Here is a 24,500-nt window from a genome sequence, read left to right on the forward strand (position 1 = left end):
TCTGCAATTACAGCCGCCAATTCCTTCAGCACTCTCGGATGCAACTCGTCCGGCCCCATGGACTTGTGCACGATCAGCTTTTCTAAATAGTCCCTAACCACCTCTATCTCCACAGAGGGCTGGCCATCTCTTCCCCATTTTGTGATGCCAGCGTAGGGCTGGCCATCTCTTCCCCAGCCAAGCACCTGAGAGAGAGAATGCTTAGTGCCACCTCACAGGCTGGGCTCACTCTGTCCAATATCCTCTCTCCAAACCTGATGCATCAAAGGAAGGAGATTTTAAAAAACAAAACCACAACCCAGTAGGTAGAAAAATCCCTTCCTGATTCCTGTAGGTGGTGAAGCATGAAGGAACATAAAACAAATTGGAAGTTAGTTTCAGGGCTGGTGAGACCTGCCCCCTACCATCACAAGCAACTCCCTCATACAGTCACACACACAGATGTGTCCAGTTCTCCTAAAACTTATTACATTGTTTGCTCCCAAAATTCATATTTGGAGGCTGTTCCGGAACCTCACCCATCTGATGGTTAGAAACCTTCTTCTAATTTCCAATCTGAGTTTGTTAACAACCAGTTTAAATCTGTTCTTGTGCCAATGTTGTCCTTTTGCTCAAATAGTCAACATCTTTTCTGGTATTTACCCCCCTAATGTAATTATAGAGAGCAATCATAGCCCCTCTCAGCCTTCTTTTTGCTAGACTAAACAAGCCAAGCTCTTCCAGTCTCCACTGATAAGACAAGTCTCCCCGTTCCTCTGATCATTCTCATACTTGTTCTCTGCACCTGTTCCAATTTAAATTAATTTTTCTTGAACATGACAAGACTTGTACCCAGTACTGAAAATAAGGTCTTATTAGTGTCCTGTATAATGGCATTAGTACTTCTCTATCTCTACTGGAAATGCCTTGCCTGATACATAGGATAACATTTGCCTTTTCCCATTTCTGTCACTCCAGGTCTTTCTGTGTAATATTCCAATCCTTTTCTGTATTGACGATGCCTCCAAACTTTGTATCATCAGCACATTTCATTAGCACACACCTACTTTTTGTGCAAGGACAATAATAAAAATATTGAATAAGATTGGTCCCAAGACGATTATTGGGAAACTCCACTAGTAACCTCCCTCCAGTCCGATAATTCACATTTCAGCAAAACCCGTTGCCTTCTTCCCTTTAGTCAACTCCTTATTTACCGTACAATACTTGTACTGATCTGTCTTCCCTAATTTAACTAATATTTTCCCATGTGGTACCATGTCAAATGCTTTACTGAAGTCCAAGTATAGTAGATCTACTAAACTTCCCTTATCTAGAAAATCAGGTATTTTCTCAATCTATGGATCATTCACAACAGCCACTAAATTTGCAAACATCACTAATTTGCACTTGGTATACTACATGCTCATTCATGTCATATTATTTTAATTGACATTAGTGTGTTAGAAAGGTTCACTGCATGAGGTCTGGCTCATTTTTATCTGCACTTTAATAATCAGCTTGCAAATATAAAAATATAACAAAAAGAATACATGAAATTTGACTTTAGCCATTAATTCATATTTATATGATTAATTTTAGAATGCTTAGATAGAAAAACAACATAGAACTAAGTGATTTAAAAGGTTACCCAATTAAATATGCACTTTTCTCCACAGAAAGGTTTGGCCTAAAAACTCCAAATGTGCTGGAATACAGTAGTCTTGCTTTAATATGCTCTCCTCCTCCAGCTAACCCCATAATACCTGGCTTGCTACTGCTCTTCAAGTCCCGTGCCACAGCACTTGGTTAATAACACCACAACCTGTTCACTGCTGCATCTCCTACAGTGCTTCTCACAGTACCTCCACAGCCTGTAGGAGCTTCTAGAGCCCACATACAACCTGCAAGCTCCACAAGGATTCTAGTCACAAAGCAATTTTTAAAAGGTAATTAATTCCTAGTCAAAATATCGGTTACGATGAAGTAAAATTTTATCACTTAAGAGAAAACCTTTAAAAAGTCTATATTTCTCATTACCCTCTCCAAACATTAGGCTGCAAATTCAAAGTTAAGATTACACATTAAAAATGAAGCATGAAGATATATGAAGAATAGCATGAAGATAGTTAATGTCAGTCACAAAAACCTTAAAAAAACCCAACCTTAACTGTCCTCTGTATCACTATCATTTTGCAACCAATTAGGCACAACATCTAAGTAGATAAGCACATAAAGTCCTATAATACTACACATTTGTTGATACTTGTAAAACCATGTAGAAGTTGGAGGTTTGGGCACAAATCCTTTCACTGTTGCTAACAACAACAATAATAATAATGAATAATACATAGCTCTAATATAGTATTTTTCCTTAGTGCACCTCAAAGCACTTTACAGAGGAGATCAGTATCATTATCCACATTTTACAGATAAGGAACTTGAGGCACAAAGAGGTGAAATGACTGGCCCAACTAGGCCAGTGGCAGGGTCAGGAACAGAATCCAGTTTTCTTGAGTCCTAGACCAGTGTTCTATGGCTGTAATAAGTCCACAGTCTGCATATTTTCAGGAAATGCCTATGGACTTTTCTTGAGTCTGGAACACATTATTGGAGCAGTCATCTAAAATTAAATGCACCCTACTCTAAATAGGTGAGTACAGTTAGGTGACACATACAGCTACACAGGTGTAAAGATTATTATATATGCAGGTACCTCAACAATTGCAATCACTATAGGAATTACAAACAACTACAGGTCAAAAGGTAGTAAAATTTTCATATTCTGGCAGTATTAACCTACATTGATAAGGGGTGTTTACTAGTGCTCCAGGAATAAATAAAAAACCTTTCAGTTAATATTGTAGATGTATTTAACAGTTATTGTTAAACACTTATTCTGTTAATGATCTAGGTTTTCAAACAGCTCAGTTAAGTTATTCATAGTTCAGCTTACTTCCCCATTTCTGCCTGGTCTCTCTCTTTCTTATTTCAAGTGTTTCCTTTTTTCTTCTCGATTCCAAATCACCAAAATAGAAGTTTATATTCTCCACTATATAAACTGTTCATGCTTGCCATACTGTGACCTTCGTGTATTGATTCATGACATTTGACAGTCTGTACTGCTGTCTTCAAATTCATGGGTGTCTTCCATCTATTCCTATTCGTTTAATCCGTTCTTTTTCCCCCCTCTCCTTTTCCACTTGTAGCTTTGGGCTTAGACCTAGATTTCTGCTTCTGCTACCCCTGAAAATTAGTTTGATAGCTCTAAGGTTTAAAGAATTACACATTAATCAGTTATTTCTTTCCTACTTAATTTGAGTATAGATTTGCTTCCTTGTTATAATCAATAAATTGGCACCTGAAGTTTAAAACCCTCTAACTTCACTAAGTAATATCTCAGAAAGTCTACAATTTTTTACAAGCTTTAATTTAAAGTAAAGTGAAAGTGATCTGTATTGACCACAATAATGTAAATGCTTTTCTTATTTTAGTAATCATCTTTCATTTGTGTGTCTGTCTGTCTTTATACATTGGAAATATACAGGACTGCATTGCATCATAGATAAAAATGTACTTTTTTGGATGTACGGTGGAATGTAAGTTTAAGGGTACAAATTACAATCTTGAATAAAGTTTTTGAGCATAAAAATTCATGGGATGGTGAATCTGCTGTTAAGTAACAAACTGATAGTAGAGATAGCTCCGCTATCTTCAAAAAACTTGTAAATTGTATTTAGAGTTGCAACTGCACAAATGAAACTATATTTAGAGAACATGAGACCTCTGGAAATTCAACTTTTGTGGGAAAGTGCTCTTCCCAAACAGGGTTAAAAGAGCACTCCCCCCTACCCCCAGTGTTGCCTTATAGCAGAGTGATAGATTTTTTTAAAGTTTAGTATCATTTTCTGCAACATGGCAGTAAAACAAAGAGGTGCTGCTAGATTCCACCTGAGAGGGGTTCGAGGAATGATCAAGGGACTATTAACACTGTTCCATGGTGGTAAAAGATGGACTTTCAATTTTAGAGGCATATTTTATAATGCTGTGCTCAAGTGACAACTCCATGTAACAGTTCCATTCTCATTTCTAGTTACCATATGAATAACTTCCAAGATACACACTGCCTTCCACTGGAAGGCACATAGTAAGAACATTAATTCATTCACACAAAAAAGTGTACATTCCCATAACTCATGTGGCAGGATTTTCATTAGAGGTCCTTTTGAAAATAAGAGGTTCAACAGATATATGCAGAAGCAATAGGAACTGGTGCATGTAGAATGGATGTAGCACAAATCCCACCCCCAGACAGTGAAAAAGTGAAATTTCACAACTATGATGTAATAACTACAAAATGACCCCCCCCAAAAAAAAGGTAAAGTAAGCTTTTTTTCTAATGATAATTAGCATTTCATGTAGTGTATTCTGTTGTCACTGTGAGCTGAATACAGCCAGGTTAACTCACTGACATAAGTTTCTAAGACAGAGGGAGTGCACAGGAAAGGATAGAGATGATTTTTGCTTATTGGCCTTGTGTACAGAATTGAGATATTTCTATCTAAAAGGTCATGAGAAAGAGCAAGAGAGATATGGATGGGGCAGTATTTTACCAATATACTTTCTTGAATTCAAAACTCCTTTATACTACAGACATCAAATTCACCTGCAGTGTAAGTATGAATTCCTTTTCCATCTCTGTCTTTGTCCTTCTACTAATTGTTTGCCAGCAAACCTTTCCTTTTTTTCCACTTTGCTTTCTTTTTCTATGAAGGTAAGTATGGCAATACATGCACATTGGAGCCTTCAGGTTCCATGGATAGAGAATTGCCGTTAGGCCTTGCAGAATATGTTGCCATTTAGGCACATGGTTCCAGAGGCTTATCCTGGGCCAGACTCTGCCCTGGTACCCTGGACCCAGCATATGTGCCTCCTCTCCCCTGGGATAACAGTTTCATTCTGCTGCCAGTTAATGTAATTACCCCAAACTATGCTGAAGATTCTTGGTTCAAACCCTATCACTGATGCACAATGTGAGAGGAAGTTGTTACATCTGCAGATAATATAATTTAGTTTACCTTTTCCCTTTTAAATAATGTAGGAAATTACATTTAAAAACGGTATTAAAATAACGTCAGTCAGGTTGCAAAGTCAGTACTTGAAAGTTAGGAAATGCCAGAATTTACACTGCCTGTGCAACTGTAATTCATCCTCTTTGTGCATATGTATTCTGGTAACGTAATTATGTGATTGCATACTGTGTTTTCACAAGGCCCCTGCCTCATTCAGGGCACAGAATGGATGGTGCTCAGAAAACACATAAGGGGTGTGTGTGTGTGTAGTGAATGACGCTGTTTTTAGGATCTTTGCCTCATTTACTCTAGAAGTTGGAAGGTGTGCAGAAAAAAACACAGGGGGGCTGCAGAAAGAGAAAGGATACTTTTGTGGTTAAGACAGGCAAATGATATACTGAAGAACTCAGTTCTATCCCTGTCTCTGCCATGTTTTTCCTATTAGAGAGACAAGGTGGGTGAGGTAATATCTTTTATTGGACCAGCTTTTATTGGTGAGAGAGAGAAGCTTTTGAGCCACCCAGAGCTCTTTTTCAGGTCTAGGAAACTAACTCAAAGCGTCACTGCTAAATATAAGATTTGAACAGATGGTTTAGCATAAGTAGTTAACACATATTTCAAGGAACCATTCAAAGTGATGTGGCCTATTGATACCCTTCCAGTCGTAGGGAAGAAAGGAAGAGGGGCTGGGGGAAGCAGCTGGGTGTGCGTGTGTGAGAGAATTTTCCTATGTGATACTAAGCAAATCAAAATTTTGGCCACTATTATTGTCTGTTCCTCATTTTCTGAGTGCCCAACTTGAGACATCTGAGGCCAAATGTAACCGTGCAAAATCACTCCCTACTGAAACTGACAGCAACAAGAACTGTGGCCGCTCAACACCTCTGGCAGGGTTGTCTGGAAGAATGAGCGCGGTTGGAAACCACTGTGACCAAGATGACTTTCTTCAATCTGCCCTTAGTAACAAGAGTGAAAACTTTTCTTTCACAGACACACTTTGCTAATATTACTTCCATTTTGTCATCTTAATATTAGACTACTGTAATATTCTTTTCACGTGAGACTACGCCTTGGCACCATCCATCAACATAAGTTAGTGAAGAATTTTGCTTGTTTATTGGGCATGCTGCATGCCAAAAGCACAACCCAATACACTGGTGCTCCATATTCTGTATTTCTTGGCAGAGTTTAAGGTGTTAATTTTTTTAATGTATAAAGCCCTAAATATTTTGGATAAAAGCCAATTGAGAGACTATGTCCTCTGACCAGGTCATACTGCCACAGTTATGGTCAGCAGAGATGTCTGAGATAACATGCCACTGGTTTAGAAGAAAAGGGGCTGAGACCCTATTTTCTCTAGGGGGGATGACTTTAGGAAAGAATTGAATTCCAGAATTAATCTATTAAAGACACAGACTATCTGGGCATGCTGCAAAGTCCATCCATTCTTGAGGCTGTGTGGGGAAGAAGCTGGGTTGAAGGATGTAAAGGTTGGATTAGGAAATTAGCTCTTTGGCAGGATGACTGGCATAAGAAGGTTGATAAGATCAAGTCTTCACAGTTTTGGATTATTATTCATCTGCTTTTGTCAATTTTAAAAAAAAGTGCCTAGAGCTATCTGTTGGCACTTTCAAATGCAAATATAAAGAACATAAACAAATACCTAAATCTCAGCTGAGCAACGCTGCAGCTCTGGTGAAAGGCCGCCTTCACAAATAAACTGAAACATACAACATACCCTATTAAAAACCCTCTGTGTGACATTTTACTACCTTAGTTTTCGTACTAAAGAACTTTCTACAAATATTACCTTTTTGAAGTTATAATACGTCTTCAATATGACATTCTCCCATTTGTTCCAACAATACTTTTATATTATATGAAATGATCACTGAGAGAAAGTAAGAGACTATATAAAGAAAGATATCACATCAGTGCAGTTTAGCCAATTAAGTCTGTCAGCATTTCCTTTATATGCTTGCTTTTTTCTACCATAAAATGTGCACACCTGGTCTCAAGTCCAAGATAATTGAACTAAATTAAAAAAAACCTGGATCAGTACATGTTAAAATGAGGAAAACCTATTTCAGGGTTCCAAAAAACTAAACGTGTAGTATAGAAGGTCACTAAACATTACAATCCAGGCTCAGTGGGAGGCCAATGAAAGGTAGGCTTCCTGCAGAAGCCTTAACCTCCAAAAAGTCACACCTGTTCCATAGCTAAGACTTTCAGACCCACCTGGGAGAAGCAGAATTCTTGTATATCAGAACCTTACTCTTACTCTGTAGTACTGAATTCTCAAGGCCTTCAAACCCTGCATATGAAGCAGCAGTTAATTCAGCTTTTTACTGAATTTACTCGCCTACTTGGCTGTTGCTAGAGAGTGGAAAGGGAGAAAAATCAGTAAGGAGGAGGCAGCTTATTCTCCCTTCCTGCCCAAACAAGTATTTTACCTCAGTGGATCTTTCTTTTCTCTTCTTGGCTGATCTCTGAACTCTCCCAATAATACTGACAATGACATAATTGCCATAGAGCAATTAGGCTAGCAAAATCAGAGCAGCTGTTCCTAGGAAGGGAGTGGTTCAGAATGCCTCATTACACATTCTGTGGCTGTTGCAGCTACTCCTCTTAGAATAAGGAGTAGCCTCTGTGGGTGAACAGCCCAGGAGGCTCATGAAGTTACCATGGGTCATCACCCATGAAGGCAAATTTCTGTAGGACCTGGATCCTGAAAGATCCTGAAAACAGTAGCTAAAATAAAATCTGTAATTATGAATTTTGAACTGTTATATTTCATTAACCAAGCTCAAAGTTTGAATCCTGAGCTTTTTGCTCACGTAAACCATGACCAGCAGAGTTTTGTGGTGTAAGGGCTCATTTTAAAGTGCTTATACAAGCTGCTGGTTGATAGTCCTGGAGACTGAAATACCTTATTTATTCAAAGAGCAGATACAGGAAGAAGAGCAGCCGTGCAACCTTCCCCTCCCTGCTCCACCAGCGTGCCTCAACCCTGATCTATATTAAAAGATTTTTAAACAGCAATGAAACATGTCAAAGTGCTTTACTTCATTCCAACCAGTGGAAAATCTGTGGCACTTTTTCAGGTGATCATTCCATGGGCTTAACAGCTACATTTTAGCAGCACAACCCTGAACTGACATTTTTGAATTCAATGTTTTTGCAGTTTGTAGCAGTCTACTGTATACACCCAAATTTTCTTTTTTAAATATGGATGATATAAACAAGAACTTCTACATCTCCATTTCATTAACTACACAGATTCAAATATCTCTGAATAAAAACTTTTTTATCCAGTATAAAATGTGATATTGTATTAGCTCCATTTAAGTCTTTATAGTCATGCAAAAAGGGGATGAGAAAAAAGTTTAAAATGTTATTTACTCAATACTTGCCCTATAACGAGACAATCTCAGCTGTTGCATTTAAATAACTGCTATCACATTCATTAATCAATTCAATAAAAAGAGTCATGATACACAGTGATTTAATTATTTTCCCCTTCTAAAAACAATCACACCATAGAACAACTGCTTGCCAAATTTCATTTTTAAAGTCAAAGCTGATTAAGTCAGAAAAGTAATAAAGAAAGCAAACAGAAAAAGAAACAAAAAGAAAACTTATAAATACCTGAATGGTTTTTGAATAAAAATTACAAGCAATAATGAACAGGTGAAATTTGCAACCACAGAAGCCTAAATTGTGACCACAAAACATGCATATGCATTCATTTGTGCATGTGCAACTAACTGCATGTACAATTACCTATTTTGTGCATGACAATGTCTGTTTTACATGTGCATGCAGCCATGTTTTGTAGGTGCAACATAGGCAATGTATGCAACTACAGTATGTTTGAAAATGAGACCCTACATGCTATACCCCAAATTAAGACTCCTAAATGTGGAGCAGCACAGCAGGAGAAGCTGTGATGTGTTGGAGAGACATATTGTGCTTCCTTCAGTGCTGCATTCTAGCACAGTGCAGTACAAAGAAGGACATGGTAGGTCACCACGCTGCCCAGACTCAAACTCCATGGGCCATTCAGCACTACTGGCATTCCTAGTGGCACCTCTGTTCTGTCTTCACAGAGTGGTGCTTGCTGCATTCTGGCTGCATATTGTGCAGAAACATGGAGTGGAGGGAAAAAGACTGCATATTTTCCCTTATACCTGCACTGGAATCTTTATGGCTGCGAAATTGAAGATAAGGTTATATTGGAAACATCAATGCTGTGTTAGAGTGCATAACAAGGAGGCTACTAGTTTCCTTTTCTGGGTAATAAACACATCGTTATGGAACCTAATTTCTCAGAGAGCATTCTAAATATATTTAATTAAAATGCAATTCCCTTAAAATGTACATATTATTCACAGTCAAAAGATTACGTTCATGGAGAGAGAAGAAAGAGGCCACTGCAGAAAGCAAACTACTGTGATTTTTACTGGGGACAATTTCACTTCATGTAATTGACTTTTATGTCTTGAGGAAAAAAAAGCAATAAATAAAACATGATAAGGGGGAAATTTCTCTCTTAAGCAATGTGTTTATTTAAATGTATGTATATTGTTGCTTGGGTAGGAATACTTGCTCTTTGTACCTATTAAAAAAAATTAAAACATCTGTAATAATTTTGAGAATTAGTTTTAAAACTGATCAAAAAAGATACAACATAGCTACCTAATGTTACATAACTATCACCAACTGTGTTTATAGAAGTGGCTAATTGTCCATTTATAAGCCTCATTCCCTGTGTTGGCAAAAAGATAGTTTAAGTTAACAATAGGCTTATTGAAAAATTTACTGCCATTCAGATGTGTTCGTATTTAAACCTTTCAGCCAGCAAACGTCAAGAGTTGAACTGCATCATTTCTACTGTCTTTGCCAAGAATTATGGAAACTTGTGCCAAAACTAACACAACCATTTGGAGCAGTTGGAAATTACAACCCTTGGTAGCTAAAGTACACTACATGCAGGCTCTATTTAGAGCAATGTAAAATGTCCAACACTGGTGTAGTCCAAATGAGAATGTGATGTAAGTGATAGTTAATCAAGTCAAAACATTTTACATAAAATATTAAAGTATTACTTGGTTACAGACCTTGTTCAAAAACTGGATGGTGAAAGGGAGGCATAGGAAGTTTCTCGGTCATCAAGGGCTCACAGAAGTAGGCCTGAAGCCAGGCTGTGCACTGTTTCAGTGGTTCTGTCATTTCCTCTGGGCCTTCGCATACCTCACAAGTAACTGAGGCTTCCTTAGTCCTGGAAAAGCGATAACATTAGTTTAATAAGTTTAATAGCCAAGCTGCTGAAGATTTTAGCATGCTAAAGACACAGAGAAAATACTTATTACATTAAATGGAAGAAAAACGTTAAATGTTACATGGACTTATTTTTCCTCTCATAAACACTAAACACAGAATGCTACTACATAAGGAAAAATGAAAATCAAATTAGAAAAGGAATTGCAATAAAGCCACAGCTCTGTGTCTAGTTGGAGCAAAAAGCCTGAGTGATATTTATTGTTATATACTTTCCAGTGCAGGTGAACAGAAATGTATACTATATCGTATTTTTGTATTTGCATTATAAAAATGAATATTTCATACCTGTTAAAGTATTGAGACTACATATAGACACACACCCCTAATTAAAATGTTCAGTAATTTAATCCCATTCATTATCTCCAATGCCTTTTACTAATCTGACACATGTAAAACAATTCAGAACATCAGTAGTCAAAGAGATTCCTCATTACCTTTAGAATTGCAATGACAATACAAAGTGAACAAAGAACAACATTTGTGAGAAATATAGGACTTTCTTTTTTAATTTACCTATTTGGATATCCATTGCCTAGGGAGGGGAGAATACCACGCACAGATGTAACCATGTAAAAAAAACAGGCTCGGGGGGGAGATGGGGGTAAATAATGGTGGAGGGGACACCAGAACTGAAAATGCACAAGTCCATCAACAGGATAGTAAAATGACATATCCTCAACATTGTCCCAGTGGTTATAGCTGCGCTAGGGATAAGGTTTTCTCTCTTTCTTTCTCCCTGACACCTAGCAGAGTCCGATAACCACCATGGAGTTTTCCCGTGGGACAGAGGAAAGGAAATAGCATTCCATGCAACCAGCACTTTCCTTTTCCAGCTATTATTGTCAGATTTCTGCTTCCCTCCACTTGTGGGAGTGAAGGGAGGCAACTGAGAATTAGTTTGCTTTTAAATAACAGCTTAGATTTTCAGAATATGTCAGAATGTAACAAATATTGCAGATGGCGCCTACAAATTTCAGGATTTACTCCCCCCCGCCCCATACATGATTTTCTTCTTTTCCTGCTGTTAAGACTATGTGGGGTTTGTGTAGGGGTAGGTGCGGGAGGGGGAAGGGCAGTAAATTGGCGGGTCTTGCTTTCATTGTGTGCAGCATCGTATTGCACAATATTCAATTCACTTGATTTCTGAGTTAGAGCAACACGAAGTACATAAATGTTGCATAGCTAATATACTCATTTGAGATTTCAGTGACAGAGCATTTGGACATCGGCTGTTGAAAAGTGGGGAGTTCTCCTCTGACTGTCACTCTGCTTCCTAATCTGTATACTTTCTGCAGAGTAAAGCAAGTTGATCCAGAACCCTACAAGAGCTTTCCTGGCAGTGCACATCCAACACTGTGGGACAGTGAAGCCTTTGCCGGTGTCTCTCAAAGTTCAGGAGAATTAATTTGTCTTTATGTACTAATAAAATTAACATGCCCCACTAGCAATACATAGAGGAGAAAGGATGTGTGTGGGAGTCTTCTAATAATCTATGAATGATTATATACAGAGCTGACATCATGAATCAATGCCAAAAAGAGCAACCACACCTTCTTTAAGCCTGCCAAAAACTTTCCAGCACCCAGTGTTTATTATCCTTCCTGATAAAGCATCCAGCAATTTTCTGATTATTGTAAAACAGACTGTTTGGAAATTACCTCATGGACTACTCAGGGTGCTTTTGCTGTCACAAGGGACCACCTGTACAGATTCCAGTCCTGGTTTCTTGTTTTCTCCTGCAGGTATGCTCAGTCCCAGGAAAAGGAAACTCCATTCATGGCTCAACAGTATTTCCCTTGACAGTACTACAAACTTAGCAGACCAATTCTCTGATGGGAGAATGGCGGCTACAAGGCAAAGTGTTGAGGGTGGAAATAGGTGAAAAGCAGGTAAAAGTGCGGGGATCCTCCTAGTAGTAATAAAGATATAGAAAAATCCCATCAGGACTGGGGGAAATAAAGCAAGGCTATTTGGTCCCTTCAGTCACTCAGATGGGGGTTGTGGAGGAAACCCTAGACAATTTCCCGGCATGCCAAAGTACCAGACACTTAACAAAATATTTTCTCTTAATAGGAAACCTAAGCAAATGAAAATTGTGTGATGTATCAGTAATGACATAAAAGACTCCAGGTCTGTTTTTGCCACAAGGCACCTCTGCAACAAGACCTAACCAACTCAAATGCTTGATCCACAAATGCATATGAAACTGAAAACAACAGGATAGCAATGTAATCAGACACCTACTCTTGTCTCTGCCTCTGGATAGGATAAATGATGTACAGTCAGAAGCTATTTTAGGGTTTATTCTCAGAAGTGAAACCCTCATCTGTTTGAATTGTGCATGATTAAATGGCCTTGCAATTCTCCCCAATGCCAAGTCATTTTCTAATTGTTAAGCACTGAAGGCCACATTGCTGAATAGCAAGAAAATAATGGAGAATAATAATAATAATAGCACAATGGAGAAAGAAAGGTGGGAAAGTTAAAATACCAGGGAGATAGACAGCATGCAACAGATGATTAAACAATCGGTTAAAAGCATTAAAAATGTAAGCTAAAAAATTGATTGTTTGGCATATAAGAAAACAAAAGAAAATCAGAAGACACGGAAGAAGATGCAACTGTGCATCTAGCTTGCCAGCAGCCTCCCTATTAAATGCAAACTTGTTGCTCTTCTCCCTATTTATATGGCCAGACTATAATTTTGAGGGTTTTGTTGTTGTAGTGCTTTGTAAAAGTTGTGTACACTTTTTATATTCTTTTGGGATTTAAAAATATTGGTCAAAGAATTGAATTCAATGGGATTATTTATGTACATAAACTTATTCACATAAGTTTCAAAGGCTTGGGGCCTTTGACTGCAAGCTCTCTGGGCCAAGCACTAGCTTATATTATGTTTGTATATCCCCAGTACAATAGGTCTATATGACTGGAGACTCTAGGAACTCTCTCAGTATATTTCATTGTAATAAAATAATAAAACTCTTGAAATCTGCAACAGCACAAAATTAATGGACTTCTCTGATCCATGTAACAAGAGTGGCACCATACACATTCAAGTTTCTGGTGACCTCACCCAGGATCACATCTGCTTGCTTAATAGTCATAGGTAGGCTATGACTTGAACTACTCAAACATGAAGAGAAGTAAGGGAAGAGTAAGAACCTTTCTTATACCCCTGTGCTGGCTACTCACTTATTATCCCCTCTCCCTGGAGCAAGTGGGTGAGGAATAGCCGGAGTCTTGGCTCGATCTCCCACCACACCAGCCTGCACAGCTGAGCTGGCACAGAGGTCATAAATTTCTTCTGGTATAAACTAGAAGCAAAACGATTACCGCTTACTCCTGGGAGAGAGAGTAAGTGGGAAACAGAAATGGTACTGTTTTTCAGAAGGGTGTTTTTCAGAGGCATAATGCCCCCTGGGCTATTGCTGGGGAGCTATGGTATATGCATCACCCCTTGCTTGAGGCTTTGCCAAAAGGCACAATCTAGACTTAGTTCCATTTTTAGAATAAACAACATAATACAGATCTGCCAAACTATCCCTCTCCCTTTAAAAATGTACTTTAATTACAACATCTGCTGCGCCTACTGTCTGAGCTATGGTGCACTCACCTAGGGTGTGGGACACCCAAGGTCAAGCTCCTGCTCCAGTGACTAATTATTTATAAAAAGTGGAGCAGCTGCAAGAGGAGAAATGGAGAGAGCCCTGCTCCAGAATACATCACAGCCTAGTTACTCTGATTTGCTCCTGCAATGAGGGAAATCCAAGTTCAAATCCCTTCTCCAGTTGGGAGAGGGAATTTAATTCAGCTCTCCCACATCCTGGATGAATGCTCTAACTATTGGGATAAAGGTTATGAGAGAGGCTGCTGCCTTCTCTCATCTTCCTTCATCCCCTCCAATTTTTTTTTTTGGTATGGAATTATTCAGAAATGCGTATCAAATTCACAAATAGTTTTGGGTTGACCAAAACTACATTTTTTGGCAAATAAACTATACAACCTGACTTACTGCCCTCTCTCCTCCACTTCCCCCCTCCCATTCTGAGATGTATAAAGTGGCATTCCCTTCTTTCTTGAAGCTACCACCCTTCAAAAATATCTGACTTTACAACAGCTGCTGCTTTTAGAGGATCGATGCTCAGACAGAACGTCCAGCCAGCAACGTTTCTGAGACTCATAGCCACAGTTAAGCCCCACTATATCCTGCTCAACAGGTGACCCAAAGGAAGCCCCAAAACATTTATCAGAACAAATTTAGAGTAGGTGAGCTGAATTAAGTAATGTTTTCCCTCAGGTGAAGTTTCTTTTACTCGGTGTTTCATGTTTCTTTGGAAGTTTCTGAACACCTTGTACTGCACTATATACATGCTCCCCTTACTCAGCTTCTTCCTGTCCTTGCCTGTTCAGTTTTAGGAGGCAAACACCCGTCTAATTCTTACACTAAATGTTTGCAACTAGCTTTCAGCAATGAATCAACAAAAAGATGGGGAACCTCTATGTTAATGTTCTTTCCCTCACTGATCCCTAAGGAAAGGGCCTTAATCCTTGGCTATACAGCCACCAGTGGCAAGGAGCCAACAGCAAACAAAATAACAGCCAAAGTAACCACAGGTTCTATGCTATACCTCTGGGCAGCTTGAATCTTGAGCTGCGACATAACAAAACTTAACTTTTATTTTTACACATGAAAATAAAATAAGCATATTCATCCAAGAAAGACAAGAAACTAAAGAGCCGTTATTTCAGTGAGTTTCACAGCTTTCTCAACAAGCAATAACCGTCAGTTTAATTGGAAAGGTCTATGTGTACGTTAGCTTGATGAAGGTACCACATAAACATTTTAAAAGCATTTCAGAACAGTATTCTTGTGTCCAAGTGTGGCAGATTTGCCCATATTTTTTCACTGAAATATACTGTTTTGCCTTTCTGTTAAAGGATTTCATTGGCTTCCCTCAAAAGAAAAAGCCACACATTTTATTTGCAACCTTGCTAGTATAATGAAAAGCATTCTTTTAAAATGCATTTTGGGGTGTGGGGGGAAGGGGAGTTCTGCATTTTCCTATATTACCAATGCTCTTATTGGGGATGTAAAGCTTTATACTTGCTTAGGTTAGCAAATGGAATTAGGTGCTGTCCAGCATCCTTGGAGGATACAAGTTCCATTTCTTGCTATATTTCTAGTCTGCCAACTGAATTAAAATGTGACCTGTATTTCTTAGCATTTCCCACTTTTAAAAGGACATTTGCAGAATTTTTATAGTAGTAAAATTTATCTTAAATTGATTTTTTATGCTAGTGCTAAAGATCTCAACCTTTGCTTTACCCTGCACATTTCTACTTTAGATCTTCTTTTTAACTCTTTCTCTGTTGGTATTAAATAACTATTCATGGATGAAATGCTGTTAAATGGACTTTGATCCTAAAGTAAGGATTTATGACACGACATTTAACATAGTTGACATAACCTAAAACAATCTAATTTTTTGTATGGGTAACAAAAATGTCCACTTAAAAATGTTGCATCTGATGAAGTGAGTTTTAGCCCACAAAAGTTTATGCCCAAATAAATTTGTTAGTCTCTAAGGTGCCACAAAGACTCCTCTTGTTTTTACTTAAAAATAAGTTATTCTTGTTCTTTTTAAAGTCTTGTATTACTCATCATTGTTCTCCCTCTTATTAACATAACTGTGGTGTGACAGTATCCACAGCAGCTACACCTATGACAGAGGGGCTTCTAAAGACTTTCCTACAGCAGAATCCAGAAATCCAAATTATCATCAAGTTCAGCACCACATGGTTGCTCAAAAAATCATCTCTGGATTTTCCCAGCAAGCAGAGCATACAAATAATAACTCCTTGCTTGTTATATTAAAATCTAGAAACTTGCTGCTCACCGCTCCACTAGTGAGTGCACAGTGCCTTAGCCCAATAGCAAAAATCTCCGCAATGCTAATCACCAGCTGAGCTGCTGCTGCACAACATACAAAGAGCAACTTCCGGCTGAGACAAGCTTAGCACAGTTCCTACCAGGTTGGCCAGGAGGAGGCTCCCTTTTGGATCCACTAGGGTTTGCAGCTGCCTATAGATCAAATATCTCAGTTTGATTCTCAATTGTGGTAATGTACAAGACATTCATGAAAGTTCAGCCACTGGCCTGGGGAATTCAATACTGGTTTAGTTCACTCTAGTGTCTTACCACCCCACTTCACACATGCAACAGCTGTGTTATACTGTTCTTTTTACTATACTCCATGACTGGTTCTATTGGCTTTGCTTTCTGTAAGCCTCACAACTAAAAACTGGGCCCCTGCTCCTACAAAACAGAGGATGGTGAGGTTCTCTTACCCGTTTTTAGATTCTCCTAAGAATTGTATTTTTTACATGAAACAATAGAAAGGAACAGTGTGTTTTTAACAGAGGAAAAATATAAAAAAACATCTGTTTCAGTTTAATAAGGCATCTTCCAAGACACATGCAACTATTGGCAAACTTAGAAATACTTTCAAAACAAGTATGTAAACAGCAAGCTGGCTTCAATACCATTGTTGAGGAAATGTTAGATATTAGTATGTGCATGTGAAAGTTTCTGAAGTTTTCTAAATGCCTTCCCATTATGAGAAGCAAAGAAGGCTGATTACTGTGTTTAGGGATACAATGCCACAGTGGTTAACCATATTCCAAATTGGTGTGGCTTTTATTTAAAGCTTCCTGAGTGGTATCCCTTTTTTTTTTTCCTCAGTAAGTCGAATAAAATTTAACTGAAACATTCTAAAATGGACCTTGCGTTGTCATTTAAAATAAAACATAATGCACCACAATGACTCAAATGGCAATTTTCTTAGGATGCAGAATCATTGTAAACATAGATCAAATCATTCTAAGAATGTTACACAGGCACCTGCAACTGTTAAATACAATAGGTACTGTTAGCATATAATGCTAATTTCCACTGTATCTAATCAGGCATGTTCAAGGGTTTATCACTCGGTAATAATTACCTCAACCTCTAGTGGTTAGCCTGAAAAAAGGAGCTGGGAGTGAATGGAGATTCTCCTTTATTTGAAGTTGTTGAAATAAATCGAACAAGAATAAAAATGGCAAGTTCTACTCCTTATCCCATAAGTGTGCAGTTAGCAAATGACCATGGGTATAGATTCAGATAATTGCATATTTATTATATCAATGGAATAATCATAAAGTAGTCCCTTTGGAAATAAGGATAAAGACCTGAAAAATCAACAAGATGTCAACGGAAAGAGCATTTTGTTGTTATATTTTTTGTATCACATTGAAGATGTGATTAAAATAAGTTATCTCTGAATTAAGGCTGCCACTCCATTACTAACTAACCTTGTTGTATTTTGATACTGCTGCACATATGGCATGTGAGATCATACATTGGTCTGAGACATCCTGCTATCCCTAGAGACTTGGCAAATGTAAGGGTCTGCAAACATTCAGTCCTGTCACATTGTATGTTTATTTCAGTACCTAAACATAATATTTCAGTACCTAAACATCCCTTGAATGTATTCATTTAACCATTAACCCTGTTATATATGAACAATATTTTTGTATTAAATATATTTTGATTCTAAGAACAAGGACTCTGGGGCTTTCTATGACCTTAATGCTAAGAATATGGCCTTAAGAATGTCTCTACTGCTGAGATGCCATGGGGCCCTACAGAAAATTTTCCCTTCTCTGCCCTCAGAGCGATAGTTTCTTACAGACCAGGGCACAGCAGGGGGAATCTGGTGCCAGGCATGCCACTGGTTCTTGTGGCAATTCCAAGATTTCTCTTTGCTCTCTTACTCCTTGTTTACCCCCCAACCAGGTGTGTAAAGTACTGAAAAAAAAATCAAACCCGTCACACCTGAGGAGGTGACATGTAGCCACACGGGTCCCCCCTCTGTACCTGGAACAACAAAGAGCTAGGAAGAAACTGCATAGTGCCATCATATCTGATGCAAGGAGGTGAAGACAGACATTGAGAACAGTGGATGGGAGGTGATCCCTGAGAAAGAAACCAAGAACTATCTTCACAAAGGGTGGGCAAGAGTGGCAAACAGGAGAAAGTAAGAAAAAAGAGAAAGGAAATGCTCCCTTTGTCTTGTGAAATGAACCCTAAACCTCACTACTCAGTTTCCAAATCCTTCCCAATCTTGTGAGAACAGTTTAATCCTAATCCCTCCCCATTACCAAATCCTCCAGTTCCCCTAGGTTTCTTAACCTCAATTTCAACAAAAACACTCTCATAACCAACTAACAGGCAAAACTACTTGGCAAACATGCATATTAAAGGATCTCTAATAGAAAATTTCATAATTTGTTTCTGGAAATATCCAAGTATATTTTACAGCATAGCACAATATGCAGCTTTTGTAGTTTGATGTGTATGTACAAGTTGGTTTGCGTGAGAGAGAAATCAATAACCCTGTACAGGAAGTGGTGGTTTCTTTCTTTTCAAAACGCATATTTTGATTTTGCACAATCTGGTGTATTCCAAAGGCTCATCAATTCTCAGAATTATCTTCATGAGCAACAGTGATAAAAGAATCTCTGTTAGGAATAATTTAACTGGGACACTATAATATAGACAAATATAAGGTACCTTGCCCAGTAACACTAGCAAACTTATTTTCTTTTCAAAATAGAGGGGTAATAACTCCAGAACAAACAATAGAGGCTTTTCTGTTTATTTGAAGAGCGGGATAAAATTACACCCAAAGCCAGCTAGAAAAGGGGAAAAACGTAATACAATATGCAATAAATATACCAGAGTGTTTTGGGACTTCCAACCCAAAGAGAAGTTTTCTAACATTCTCTGTCCTAATTTGAAATTGAGGCCCAACCTAGACAAGTGTTTTGTGAACATGTGTAAAGAACTCCATGTGGCTGCCATGCTAATCTCTTTGTTAAGGGAAAAAGACCAGAGACCTGTTGCTGTAGCAGACATGCACTATAAAGAATAGGCTTTGACGTGACCTTGTAGTCTTGCTAGGCTGCAAGAATGTGTGATGCAATCTGACAGCAATTTAGGCATGGCCTTGTTAGAGACTACAGAACCTATTTAATGTCAAACAAAAATAAAAATGTGGATGGACTTTGTAAGGGCTTTAGTTGACTATAGATAAAACCTTAAGGGCCTTTTAACATCAAGCTTATGGAAAAGACCGTAGTGAAATCAGCACACAGGTGGAAAGGAAAATATTTTCTGGGTGACTGAAAGTGGAATTCTGTCACCACTTTAGGAAAGAGTTGAGGATGTCTTTAAACAGTCTAGTAGCCAAAACAGTTTTCCGATAACACTGATGACATGAGAAAGACTTTAAATGACCCTGAGACTTAAGGATTCATGAAGGATTTCCCACGTAGAAACATTTCACGGTTATCACAAATACTTTTTCAGACAGTATTGCATGGTCCTTTCTGATACCTGTTAGCTTCAGCGAATCCTCTCTCTCAGACACATGAAGTTACTAACAAAGCTCCAGTAGGCAATAGCTGCCTCCAGGAATGAAGCATGTTTCAACAATGCCTTAGGTACTCACCAACCAGCCTACACCAATAAGGCCAGGCAGATAGTATAACAATCTTAAAGGAATGTCCCCACCAACTGTGCTCAGAGAGGAACTTGTGATTCAAGCACCCGAAGGCATCTGAAATCCAAGACAGGAACTGATGTGATATACCCAGAGCTGGATTCTACAGCTTTAAAGTGTTGAACTTGGGTGCATGTGCAAGAGCACCGACACATGATGGGAATCTGCTTTGTTCAGTATCATTATGGAAGAGACATGTTTGATGACTTAAATATTATAATATCAACATAGTGTTACTAGCTTTAAGATAGGTTTCAGAGTAGCAGCCGTGTTAATCTGTATCTGCAAAAAGAACAGGATACTCCTGTTCTTTTTGTAGATTTAAGATGTGATTCAATAAAAATTGTGTCACTGAATATTGTCACTGGAGCTGAGCAGGATACTTTTTCATGTCCTGCGAAAATCTGAGATTTTGAAAATTTCCTGTTTTGCATCAGGACAAAACCAAGACCTTATGAAATTTTTCAGAGACAGAGAGAGAGAGACCCACCCCAGCACAGACAAGAGCACAACAGTTAGGGTAGTCACCTCGGATATGGGAGACCCTAGTTCAAGTCTCTGTTCTGCCGAATTCAGAGCAAGAACCTGAACCTCCATATTCCAGGTCAGTGCAATAACCAATATTCTGGGTTGACTCTCTCTTGTTGCAGGTATTCCACTTTGTACAAATAATTAAATATTCATTTGGCCAGAGAAAGAGAGACTGATTCTATAGCCTGCTGGTTTCAGCACAGCAGGAGCTTGAATCTGGGTCTCCCACATCCCAGATGAATAACATGGAGACACAGATGGGCAGGCGTACACACAAACTTTGATCACAAATCCCATCCAGGATCCATGAAAACTTTCTCGATGAGAAAGTTTTATTGAAACTGATAACTTTTCACAGGAACCTTTGTTTTTGACAAATCAGCATTTTCCAATAAAAAAACATTTTGTCAAAACATTCCTAATGATCACTTATTTTACCTCACGGCAATTTTTAACTTTGCCACACAAACCCTTGCTCACATGATCCATGGGAGATGACCTGTTGAAGTCAATGGGATTCTCTCTGTGAATAAGGACTAGTCCTGTCTGTAGGAACAAGGCTTAAGTGTAAATAAGCTGTCTTAATATTTTAATCTTTATTTGTATCATCCATTAAGTACAAGTTTCAAAGCCTATGCATCAAAATGGTTTTTGCTTACAGAAATGGGCGGCATCATATTTTTCACATGTACAACTCAGTAGTAATTAAAGCATGAAACCAGCATTGCAACAAGACTTCAAATATTCACTCAGCCAACCAGATTTTCTTAAAGAAAGATGTATAAAATTGAAAAATATGTTTAGCTAAGAGATGTACCATCAAGCTTCAATGTGAACATTTTAAAAAAATGTATTTAATCGACATCTTAACGTCATATAAATAGTCTTTCTTTGATAGATGAAGACAAAAAAACCCCCAAAACTGCAGATGAATTATCTAGTCCCTAATGATTTGAAAACAATTACAGGATGCAGAGCAATCTAGTTAAATTTTATTCAGAAGCTTACTACACTTGTGTTTTCTCTTATTTTTCTAACAATGAAACCCATGAGGTTTAAGCACAATTCATTATGTATGAGACCCAACTTACAGTGCTTGACTGTTGATTAATAGGAAAGTTTGCTGTATGTACATTTGCAACATTAGATGCATACAATATGCTAACTTATTCTTTCACGGAAGCTAATTATTTACAAAAATGACTACTTGAGACTACAATTTATTAAATGCATGCATCCAGTCTCAATTTGGCCCCAAAAGACAGTCTGGAATGAAGATCTTTTACATGATGTGACAACTTCTAGAAACAGTGTTATTAATATTGTAAATGTGGCAAATAAAGAGTTCAAATAGCCTTATGTCTATGTTGTGTTTGTTTTTCACAACTGAATCAACGAACAAAGCAGCTTTTTAAAGTTTAAAACCCATGTGAGGCACATTCTTCTTACGTAGTTTAATTTAGCTTCTTATAAATGAAATGTCTGTACATTAGCAATAAAAGATTAAAAACGGAGAGTTGAAATAAATGGAAAAACACACCCCAAACTTGAAATTATTGCTGAAATACTTCTATTATAGTTCTTTTAAAGACTTTATTGAGAATGAGAGTTGAACATTTACTGAAGAATATCTTTAAAAATTTTAAACTTGATAAGAGTCATTCTGTGACATACTGCAAATTCTACTGAGTTTTTTTTTGGTTGGTATTTACCCAAGTATTTTATTTCCCAGGGGATCTTTGTGGTTGGAAACTTTGCATTAATTAGTATCTCTCCTTCATGTGAATACCCCGAAATAAACAAGTATGCATCAGCCCAAATCAGAAATTTGGACACCATAATTTGAAAAGGGATTTCAAATACATAGAAGTTTCCCTTTATAGACTACATGCAGAAAATATTTCAGTCTTCACACCAACTAGCCTTTATTGGTCTTCTGTAATGAGGACCCTGATCTTGAAAACATAAATATGCTTAACTTTAACATGAGTAGTCTTATTGACTTCAGTGGGACTATTCACATGGTTAAGATTAAAACACGTGTGTTTGCAAGATCAGGGCATAAAAGGTAGCCACCTACATGAGAATAAGTTGTTTAAGAGACCAGCCTCTGGGTAGCTACTAATCCTGTCACTTGGATGCCCAGAAAGCTGTTGCCTAGATATCCTGTGCTGTTGGTGTGTGCCATAAAATATTCGTTAGAGATCTGAGGAGAATCAGACTCCTGTCTTCACATGCCAAGATAAGGAAAATCAATTTCAATGCCCAAAAGACTCAACTGATAGTGCAGAAGGTCATTAAATGTTACCAATTGCTCTGTGCCATTAGAGTTTTGATCGGAATCCTAGAGAGAGAGAGAGAGAGAGAGAGACATAGATTTCAAACAAGATCCTGTTCTGGGATACTGTATTGTAGGCCAATAGAGGAAATAAAACATTAGTGGAAGGGTGGACTTTTTAAATTTTTTTGAAGACAATATGTTTGTTCAAGGAAAACAAAAAACAATACCACACACAGTGTGTGGGTGGGTGGGTGGGTGTAAGTAAGGTTGCAAAGCCAAGCACTCCAAAAAGATAGGGGTGCCATCTGATTTCAATTTCCCCCTCCTACACCCATTCCCAGTCCTCCCTTCTTGCACACCCCTGCCCAAGAGCCTCACCCCAGTCTCTCCATTGCAGGTCTTCCACTCTCCAAACTCAACTGGCTCCCAGTCCATCCCACTTCCCCCAATCCTCCCACTTACTGCTCCCAATCAGTTCTCTCCCCCATCTATTACTGTCTGATCTCAGTCTGCCCCACCCTTCCACCACTAGCCAACACTGGGGTCTTTTCACATAGTAGGAACATGAATGAATCATGGTATCTGGAGTTCGGTCAACAGCTAGGTGGTCTGAGCGAAATCTACACCTTCACTAGAGTTTATATTGTTACTTCTCTCATTCCTGTATCAAGATGGTATCACAACTGGCTCTAAAAGTACTATATGGCATTTACCTGGCACTTTCATAATCTCCAAAGCATTTTGAAAATATTAATGTTTACAATATCCTCACAACACTTCTGAAAGTTAGGCATTATAAATCCTCATTTGCCAGATGGGGGAAACTGAGGCAGAGAAGTTCAAGTTTGAATGATCAAAAATGACCTCTAATATTGGGTGTCCACCTTGGGTGTCCACCTTGATTCACTTTAGGACCTGATTTTCAGAGGTGATAAGTAACCAGAACTCCAACTAAAGTCAACAGCAGTTGCAGGTGCTCAGCCCTTGAAAACCAGCCAAAAATAAAGACACCCCAAATTAGAAGCCACTTTTGAGAATTTGACAAGAAGCCTATTTTCAAACCTAGGTGCCTACAGTCAGGCTTCTAAATCCATTACATAAAGTTTTCAGAAGTGCTGAACATCCACAAAACACACAGAAATTGGTGGCAATTGCAGCTGCTCAGCACCTTTGAAAATTAGAACACTTATTTAGATGTCTAAATATAGATTACAAAGTCTAGCTTTTGGTGCCAAAGTTTGTCCCATGTGACTTGATCAGGAACACAAAAGGAGTCAATATCAAAGCCAAGATTAGGACTCAAGAGTTTGTCTCCCAGTCTTGTGCTCACACTCCTAAATCATGCCTCTTTCTAGTGACCAGGATTCAGCTGAGATCAACGTGGCACGTGAATGTGCAGCAGCTGTTGCTGTTGAAAACCAAAACCAAAACCGAGGTTCAGCTTTTGCTTTGCTAGTTAAGAGCATCAGCTCCTGCAGTATTCTTAGCCCCTTCTAGCTAGTGGAGTATACCAGTGTGCCCAGCACTGTGACTTGGGTCTGCTTCTTAACATCTAACCTTAGGCAATGAAGCAAGCCCCATATCTGACTTGGAAAAAATCCAAAGTTTCTTCATACAAGGGTTCCCTTTTTCTGCAATTTCTGCTCATTTTAGATTTCTGCAGCCTTTCATTGTGTACCAGCC

The 24,500-nt window shown here is 38.3% G+C and overlaps 1 protein-coding gene across 8 annotated transcripts in view; it reads right to left on the reverse strand.

Annotated features, from left to right (window-relative positions):
- The window catches only part of MGMT (O-6-methylguanine-DNA methyltransferase), a 369,933-nt gene that overhangs the window by 102,593 nt on the left and 242,840 nt on the right, over positions 1-24,500 (reverse strand). For all 8 annotated transcript variants that reach the window (XM_078853849.1, XM_078853847.1, XM_073354042.2 and 5 more), the window contains one exon: positions 10,172-10,332. In XM_078853849.1, the coding sequence (XP_078709975.1) occupies positions 10,172-10,332 (161 nt within the window). The remainder of the gene's footprint in view (positions 1-10,171; positions 10,333-24,500) is intronic.

The sequence above is a fragment of the Lepidochelys kempii genome, chromosome 7 (assembly GCF_965140285.1).
Source record: "Lepidochelys kempii isolate rLepKem1 chromosome 7, rLepKem1.hap1, whole genome shotgun sequence".
Taxonomy (NCBI): Eukaryota; Metazoa; Chordata; order Testudines; family Cheloniidae; genus Lepidochelys; species Lepidochelys kempii.